The 9741-nt window shown below is 43.0% G+C and overlaps 1 protein-coding gene across 1 annotated transcript; it reads right to left on the minus strand.

The window, feature by feature from the left end:
* Positions 1–4719: 4719 nt before the first annotated feature.
* Positions 4720–7779, minus strand: LOC118322598. The gene is made up of 3 exons (XM_035654317.1): positions 7603–7779; positions 5394–6212; positions 4720–5190 (listed from the first exon to the last, which is right to left on the minus strand). The coding sequence occupies exons 2-3, from the start codon at positions 6150–6152 to the stop codon at positions 4735–4737; spliced, it is 1215 nt and encodes a 404-aa protein (XP_035510210.1). The 5' UTR covers positions 6153–6212; positions 7603–7779; the 3' UTR covers positions 4720–4734.
* Between the last annotated feature and the right edge of the window lie 1962 nt (positions 7780–9741).

Consider the following 9741-nt stretch of genomic DNA (forward strand, 5'->3'; position numbering starts at 1 on the left):
TGTGTGTCAGTCAGTGGTGGGTCAAGATAAAAGATTGCAGTCTGGTGCTTCTTACAGCAAGTCTAAAGATCAGACAACCACTGCGACACACAAAAAATATAACACACTACTGACTACAGAGACATTAGCCACAGACGACAACTACGGACATTAGATGGAATACTGTACACCCGACTCTATATAGCAACACACAAAAACCACACACACGACTAATTACACACACACACACACCACACATACACGTGTACTTTTACCGATAATAACCAGTGAAAATTCCAATCTATGCCTCTGATTCATTTGACGTACAGTTTACATCCAGTCAAATTTTCAAGTTTTAATGAAACTCCGCTTCCTGCATTTCCTCTTGTGTTTGCCACTGTATATGAAAAAGAGATACATGAGTATGACCAGGGAATTATGCGGAGAACAATAAATAATGTAAACCCTGCATAGAAAGAACCAAGGAAAGTTTACTCAATACAAAAAGGATTTTTATTAGCAATCAACAAGAAAATACAAACGAAAGCAGGAGAAGCCGATCCTGTGTAACTACATATTTGTAAGTACTTTAAACAAACTCGTGAAGTAATCGAATAAAGAAAAGGTCCAAGTACAGGTCCCTTTAACCTTTTACTATATATTGAAAATGAATCAAGTATTGATCCATATACATCAGGTTTGTAGGAGCGAGTTGTCTGACTGGCGTTTGAACTTCCTGAGGCCCGATTGACAACTGAGAAAGACCTGATCAAGAGAGATCATGTGGATGAAGCGAGCCAATCCACTGAGAGATACAGCTAAGGCATCTGAAAAGTACTTGCCAAGTAGACTGAGGTAACAGTAAAACAACAGAAAGTATGCAAGTTTCTCTGTGATTCTCCACCCAGATTCTCTCCTCCTTAATAATTCTGAGAACAGCAGCTGGACAGTTTAGCATTCATGTAAATTCAATACGGACTGCTTGTTCTGCTGGAAAATCTCCAAAGAACTTTACTTTAACTGATACCAGACTGTAATCAATATCAACCGTATGAGGATGTTCTGGCTTCATTTTTACGTACAGTGGGAAGGAATTGGAGACATCCATCTTATTATATGTCCGATGAGTCATACTAAACATTTCATATATTTTTACTAAATATGGATAATCTGTATAGCAAGACCTACGAAAAGTCCTCAAATGAAAATACTAACTTCCAGATCAAAGCTAACAACATGCTGAGCAAGATTCACAGAACGATTTTCATCTGGACACTATTTTGACAACGGGTATTGGACGTTGACAACACTTCAGCGTTCTATAGTTGCTGCTTTCAGTATGGGTTCTTGTGTGTTTTTGGATAACAATCATTGTCAAATGTTAAAGGTCAGTGTTAGATGACCCACAATACATACTAAGCCGACCTGTGGATCGCAAACTTGACGGGTTCCAAACTTTTTATACTCTATTTTGATACAGGTCGATTACTTCCCACCATTCTACATGAACATCACTGTTCAGGGTCGAAACTCTGGTTCTGCTTCAACCACTGATGTTGATTTATGCTAATCCTGCTTTCCACATTTATTTTGTCCATTCACAGCACGGAGTTAGACAGAGATGGAACAAAGATCAGGGACAGAAGCAGAGGACACAGCTAAAGTCAATAATGACTCATACCCCTCCCCAGTCACAATTATATACTCCTATTTCCCGTAAGGCACAGGCCGAGGGAGTGGGATAGCCAGCCATATATGAATTCGAGCGTTATTAATGTGACCCCTAAAACAAAACTAAATTTAATGAAATCCTCATTTGAAATGCTTGTTCTTAGTCTTACTCATCCTAAACTGGAAAAGTCTGCAGCCAGTTTATTAGTTAGTGTACCGCTCTGGACAGATACTTGATTTGCTCTGATTCTCACGTTTATCAATTTAGCTCCTTATCAGATAGTAATTTAGTCAGGATGATTTATATATCAATCAGTGGAGATTAACATGAACCGCCTTACACAGATAACGCCCTATACCTTACATCAACTTACAACATCCCCTTAGCACTTACATGAACTCACGCAGTGGACTACAACATCAACACCCACCCAAACTCCATGATATATTACCATACCCCTCATGAACAACCTCACAGTTCCATCACATTCATGCCTATGCTCTTGCCACATTCTCACATCAGTACCTATTCCCCCTCCTCCATATCCTCATCTGCACCCTATCTTAAATCAACTCACCTTTATGCTTATCTCATTCTTCAGCGATTACATACATACACCCTTCGCGCCCCCTTCCTCCGCCGCTGTCTCTCTGCGGGTGCTGTCGCTACATTATCGACGGCGACAATCACCTACATCCACGAGATAACCCATCCATGACCAATCAACCAAGACCATAAAATACAACAGACAAGTACCTCCTACACTTCCCTTTCACGATCCCATAAAACCAACCCAATTGCACCTGCTTGATTACCATCGTGCTTGCCGGACTCTCCTGCGACTCACCGTTCAGACCCCTTCTCATCGCATCCTCACCCCACCGCCCCTTCCCCTCGGCCCCTCCCCGCATGGTCACCACTCCCCCCTCGCCCCTTCGCCCCGGCTCCGCCCGGCACTCGCGCTCTTCGCCCTTCCTCGGGTGTCGCTTGCTTTGGCCCTGCTCTTCCGCACTTCTCGCCGGCCCTCGTCCTGCCCGCGGCGCCTCTTCTCCGCCCTCCTCGCCTCTCGCTCGGTTCCTCTTCCGCCCTGTCGCCCGGCTGCCGCGCGTCGCCTCTTTCGCGCCCTGTCTCCCCTCCTTTCCGTCGCTTGCCTTTCTCTTCTTTCCTCTCTTGTTCTTTTCTCGCGCGCCCTTCGTCTCCTTCCTTCTTGCGGCTCTCGCTCCGTTTTCCTCTGCTTCCGCTCTCTTTTCGCCTGTTCTTCTCTCGTCCGGCGGCGCGGCCACTCGCGCCGCTCTTCTCGCCTTCTCTTCTCGGTGGCCTTCGTTCACCCTTTCTGTCCTCTTGCGCGCCTGCCCTCCGTTCTTCCCGGGTCTTTTGGAGACCTCCTTTTCTTCTCCTCCTCCGTCACCCGTTTTCTTCTCCGCCGTTCCTCCGTCCTTGCTCCCTTCCTTTCTCGGGCTCCCTTGGCTCGCCTCGCGCTTGCCCTCTCTGTCCGCCTGGCTTCCCCGTGCTGCCCGGCTCCTCGGTTTAGTTGTTCTTCTTTGTCTTCTCGTTCGTGCTGCGGTCTCGGCTCTCCTGGCCTTCCGGCGAGGCCCTTTCTCTCTCCTTCTCCGCTCCTCTCTTGCCCTCTCCAGCGACCCCTCGTTACCCTTTTCGCCGCGCGCCCTTGTTCTCTTCTGCTTTCCTTGTTTCTTCGCGTTTCTTGGCCGTTTGTGGTTGTCGTGCTCGTTCTCCCTCTGTTTTCTTCTTTTCTGTTTCTCGCGCCGCTCGCCTCTCCCGTTGCTGCCGCGCGCCTGCCGCCCGTCTTCCTCCCGTTGCCTCCCCGCAGTTTTGGCGTGACTCCGTTCCTGCCCTACGCCTCTGTTCTCTTTCTCTGCGCTCTTACCGGCCTTGGTGCCTGCCGCCTCTCTCCTTCCCTTTTTCGCTTGCCGCCCTCCGCTCGCCTCTGCTGTCGTCGCTTTTGCCTGCTTCGTCCTCTCCTCCGTCGCCATTCCCCCGTTATTCCTTCACTGTCCGCTCGGCCCCTGGCTCTCTGTGGACCGCCTCTTCCCCTGTTCCTCTCCCCTGGCCCTCTGCTCGCACGCGGTCCCCGCGTGTGCCACTTACCCCCGGAGTTGGTTTCTTTCCACTCTGACCATGAGACGCCACACCTGTGAGTGCTCCATTAATGAGATAAAGCGTTAGCTCAAGGCTGTCATTGTCAATCATCACTATGAATATTAATATACACCCTACACATCAATAATCTAGCTTTATCTTGGAGTATAAGGACTAAACTATGAAAACCAACTCTGAGAATTTCAGTATATAAAAACGAGTGAACGGTCCCAGGACGCGGTACACCTTAACAAATAAAACTGGCTGCAGCTTTTCCAGTTTGGATGTATATGACTGAAGAACAAGGCTTTATCAAATGATATATTAATTTAGTTTTGGATTCTAGGGTCCATTGAAAACCGTCGAATCATTACGTATCGGCTGCTACTTCCACCTTCTAGCCCCACCGCTGCTCTCAGAGGGGATGTGAAGCTTTAATTGTGACTGGGGGGGGTAGATTTGATTCTTAGACTTTTAGCCTTCTCCCTCTTTATTATTCTCGTTGTCTTTATGTCCATTCACATTCTAAACTCACTTTCTAGTGATATAAAGACAAGTGAACAGAACAGTAAGCAAAAAAATTTCAAAACTAAACATCAGTGGTTGCAGAAACAGATTTCACCCTGAAGTGATGTTCATTTGGGTAAAGATGTTGGGCTAAGTATTTGATCCCTGCTATCAAAAATTAGAGTAAATAAAGGTGTTTGAACCCGTCAGTTTGCGACACAAGTGTCTCGGGCTATATATGTATTGTTCGGGTCATCCTACACACTGGACCTTTAAGATTTGACAATGTTGTACCAAAAACCCACAGAACCCAACTGAAAGCAGCAATATGAACCTGAATGTTGTCAACCGTTCCATACCCGGTCAAAATGTGTCCAATGAAATCGTCTGTGAATCTGCTAGCCAGCATGTTGTTAGCTTCAGTGTCTGGAAGTGAGTATTTGTCATTTTGAGGACTTTTCGTAGGTCTTGCTACAGATTTATCCATATTCTAGTAAAAATATGAATATGTATGAGTATGACTCATCGACATATAAAAGATGGATGTCTCCAATTCCTCCCACTGTACAAAAATGAAGCCAGAACATCCTCATACGGTTGATATCTGATACAGTCTGTATCAGTAAAGTAAAGTTTCTTTGGATGATTTTTCCAGCAGGACAAGCAGTCAGTATTTGAAGTAACATGAATCTAAACTGTCCAGCTGCTGTTCTCAGAACTACAGGAGGAGAGAATCTGGGTGGAGAATCACAGAAAACTTCATACTTTCTGTTGTTTAACTGTTCCCTCAGTGTCTGGCAAGTCTTTTCAATGGCCTTAGCTGTATCTCTCAGTGATTGGCTCGCTTCAGTCACATGATTCTTCTTGATCAGGTCTTTCCAGTTGTCAATCGCCTCAGGAAGTTCAAACGCCAGTCCAACAACTCCTCCTACAACCTGATGATGAATATGGATCAATACATGATTCATTTTCAATATTATCATACTGTCAGCCTCAGAACACGTGTCCCTTTATCAAAGTCATAAAAACAATAAACCAATAATTATCAATCATAAATAACAAATTGTGTAATTATACAATGACACATTTGTGTGATTTAATTACCAAACAATATGTGTGTATAGTTAGTGAATCTTACCATGGCACCTCCTTTAAAGGCTGTTTTAAATCCAATTTTAGACATTTCTTTGGTGAGACTTTTTCCTCCTTTAGCAGCCATTATAGTCATCTGTTTGGTGAGTTGTTCAGCTCCTTCAAGAAACAAAGGTTTGTAGATTTTCCCACTAACTCTATATGTGAAAAATCTTAAAATACCGGCAAGTCCAACTTCTAGTCCATCTATCATGGCAGGGTTGAAAAAGATTTGGTTGAGCCCCCTGTATGCCTGAAAAAATGTCCCGCTGAAATCCACCTGCCCCTCCAGTCCACTTCTTCTGGTCATGGCTGTCAGAATTTCAGTCATGACGTGTTGGTCCACCTTATCCGGGTCAGTGGAGGAACTCTCCGCCTTCAGTCTCTCAAACAGATCCTGGATTTTTTCTGCAACCTCTTTGCTCTTCTTTTCAATCTTCTGTGCCTCTTCCATGGTGTCGCTGGATGAGAAGTGCTCAATGATTTTAGAAGCCACAGATACAGTAAGACCTGCACCTGAAAACGCTGCTCCTGCCACGCCTAAAAGTGGAGCAGCTGCACCGCCGGTGAACAAAGTGGCTGCACCGGCCCCGATCAGAGATAAGGCTCCAACCACTGCATATGTGCTTCCAACACATTCTGCAGCGTTACATTTCTTTCTGAGTGACTCCAGCTCCTGGGCCAGAGTCCTCAGCTGCTCTGCACAGCACTCCCTCTGCTTGATCCAGGAGAACATCAACTCCAGCAGCTGGTCAGCAATAGCCATGATGGAGGTCTCTGTGTCCTTCTGATCCTCCAACCAGAGACCAGAAAACTGAGATCAAGTCTGAAAGAAGAAAGTCAGAGGACACTTTGAATTAATTGGTGCAACTAAAAACATCTCCATGACACCTGAGTAAACTCTATCTGCTGATGAAGACCATGAAACACAAATAAAAGCTGAGTTTAATTTTCACATTTGTTGAAATGTTGTTGATGAAGTGACAGACAATGATGTAACAATATAACAATGCGTGCCACTAATCAAGTCAAATTATTGTATTTCACTGAAACCTTTGAAATAAAGTTAATATTAATCGTAATTGTTACTGTAATACCCATTAAAGACCTATGCCCAGTATCTACAGCACTTATCTCTGCCCTGTATCTACAGCACTGACCTCTGTCCTGTATATGTCCTGTCCTCTGTAACTTAGGTATTATTCTTAAATTGACTCGTTCAAACCACTATAAACTCTTTAAAAGGCAATTACTTTAAAATGATTGGCCTTCAGTAAAACTTATGAAATAAAGTTAATATTAATGTCAAATGTTGTTACTCTTGTGTAAATCGAATGGACAGTACGGACCTCTGAACTGTATACAGCCATGACCTTTGTCCTGTGTTGTAGTTAAGCAGGCAGCTGTGTTAGAAGAAAAAATCCCCAATGGAGAAACCTTTTTTTTAATATATGTTTTTTTGTTGGTATGTCATATTAGATGTTTAGATGTATCTTGTAGTATTATTTTTGGACACTGGGTAGCACCCAATAGATGCACAGGGTTGTATATGTCGAGGCATAGGTACAACATGCAGAAATGGAAAACTCAACAAACCACAAACCAACCTAATTGATGACAAGAAAATCTCTGTTGTTTTGTCTGAGTAAGATCAATTCAATTCAATTCAATTTAATTTTATTTGTATAATGCCAATTCATAACAGAAGTTATCTCAGGACACTTTCAAATAGAGCAGGTCTAGACTGAACTCCTTATAACATTATTTAAAGAGACCCAACAGTACCACCATGAGCAAGACCTTGGTGATGATCACTGGTTGAAAGACTAGAAAGTACAGTCCATTTACCATGTAAAAAACAAGAAATCATTATCAAGTAAGCTCGAAATGTGATATTTTGACATTGTTGGACTGTTTCTTAAAACTTTCACTGTTCATACTGTTGTTGTAAAATGGATAAAAGATGTACTCTGATACAATGTGTTTGCAGTTAGATATTAACAAAGGTTTTGTCGAACATTTATCATTAAAAAAACGGTTTCATATCAATCATTTCACAAGTTAACAGAATGAGTTACTTTCATTGCGCAATACACAGCTGCTCTCGGCTGAGTGACAGAGACAGACGGATAGAGAGACAGACAGACAGACAGACACACAGCATAGGGGGGTTAGGGTCTTTAACTGTGGTTATTGTGACTGTAGCTGTTAGTTACCTGTGTGAGGAGCTACAGGAGTTCTTCCTCTAACAGTGTCCCACTCTTCTTCCTCTTCACGCACTGCTGACCACCGACCAGTGAAACTCTCACTGACTGACACTGCGCACTTCCTCTAATTCACAATAAAAGCCAGCTCGTGTTTCTCCAGTCAGATGCTGGGAAGGAAGTGTTATTTCATTAGCAGGAACTTTTGGAAGAGTTTCTTTCCGGGAAGTCCCTTTCAGCTGACAGCCTGATGGATGACTTCAGCTGTTTCTGCTTCAAGGCATTATTCTGACCTTCTTCTTCTTTCTCTATATTATTTAAAATGATAATAATAACAATAATAACAATGTAATTAATAATAATAATAATGACTTTTCCTTGTAGCAACTTTGATACATGAAATGAAAGTGTTTTACAGTACTGGGCCGAAAGCTGGACCAGAACCCTCTCAGCGTTCTCTTCGGGGGGTCCTTGCTCTCTTTCTCTGTATCTCAAAAGAAGGTAACTGCTTTCACCACTTTACTGGCAAGAAGATCCTGATGAAGTGGAAATCTCCTGATACTCCATTACATGTACATTGGAGGAGAGATGTGCTTTATTTTTTTTAAGCTGGAGAAAATTAGAGTCTCTCTCCAAGGAAGGTCCAATGCATTGTTCAAAGTTTCAGATATTCCAAACTAATAAATGAATTATAGGGGTGTAGGGTGTCGCATGGTTTCTACGGCTTTTAAGTTTCCTTTTTTTGTTTTGTTTCGTGGTTGTACATCATTATGTGTGATTGAACATCCTCATTAGTATGTTTTTGTTCTTGTAAAAGAAATTGTACTTCTCACTGTTATAAGTGTATAAGTATATCCCTGCAAAAAAAAAGATAACTTCATGAAAACAGAATCATATATCCAATAAAAAGCAGATAAAAACTGACACTGATGGCGCAGAAAGCACTCCAGACAAATGTTCCTTTTGGTTATTTATTGATTGTAGAAAAGTGGAGCAAAGATAAATGACCATAATTAGTACAATCTATATTACAAGTTGTTACATTCCTTACACTCACAGGCTACATCACATTTCTATAAGACTAGACTCACATATGGTTTTATAATACAAAGCAAATAGAACCAGAAACTTTAGTTAATATCCAGGGCTTTTATTTGCTTCAGTCAATCTGACTTTACAATCAGTAATATACAACAATAAGGCATCAACTACACATCCTCCACAATATGGCTAATACCATCAATTAGCTAGCAAAGGGCAGATTACGCATCCATACGATTATTAGTGCAGAGAACTAATAAATACCAAATTAAGGCACTTAGAGGTCCAGTGTGTGACACTAAGGAGGATCTATTGTCAGAAATAGACAGTGTTGGGAGTAACAGCGTTTAAGTATAACAGCGTTACTAACGGCGTTATTTTTTCATTTTTTGAGAATGTAAAGTGGCGCGTTACTTGCGTTACTACAATTTGGTTGAATGAAGCGCAGCGGGCGAGGCGGTGTCAGGCTTTCTGATTCAGCCACACATACAAGCTGGCCGGGAGAGAGCAGGTGCCTAGGATTGATACAGCGAGCCGGTTGTGCAAATGCGTTGATGATTGCTGGGGGTGGGGCGGGATGGCCCTTGCTCACGCTGTTCTCACATGCACAGTGAACTACTGACTATAAACACAAAGGAGCAGAGACGGTAATGGCCGACGAGCCCCCCCCCCTGGGCGAAATTCAAAGGTACGCGTTTTCAAACTGGAAGCCTGTTGACCGACAGCTACTTCTCGCTTGGCTGAAGCTTAAAGGCCAAGAATGGTTATGTGTAACATGCACGCTCAGTTGCCCCAGGGGGGACACACACACACGACTTTATCCCGATGTTGCCCTCAAGCAAACTCGAATCTTATGAAAGCACCTCACAGCAACACATGCTAACACAAAACCACTTGTTTGCTGCTGCTAAACCGCAACCCCAAGCGCCAGAGGGTTGCACGCTAACCCATTGATTGCTAAGGTATGTTATTGAGAACATTGCTAACCCCTGTCCACTGTTGGGGAGTCATTCCAGAGCTTCTCCTAGCTAAAATACTTATAATAATGAAATAATAATAATAACTGGAATAATAATAATATAATTTTAACTTGTGTCTTCTTTTACCCAA

The sequence above is a fragment of the Morone saxatilis genome, unplaced genomic scaffold (assembly GCF_004916995.1).
Source record: "Morone saxatilis isolate NCDOM2014 unplaced genomic scaffold, NCSU_SB_2.0 Contig14, whole genome shotgun sequence".
NCBI lineage: Eukaryota > Metazoa > Chordata > Actinopteri > Moronidae > Morone > Morone saxatilis.

What these genes read in the sequence shown, in the direction of transcription:
- LOC118322598 (XM_035654317.1), bottom strand. Translation starts at nt 6,152, where the DNA reads ATGGCTATTGCTGACCAGCTGCTGGAGTTGATGTTCTCCTGGATCAAG. An exon ending in CCTTTAAAGGAGGTGCCATG is followed by an intron (nt 5,191 to 5,393) that starts GTAAGATTCACT and finishes ATTCATCATCAG; the next exon opens with GTTGTAGGAGGAGTTGTTGG.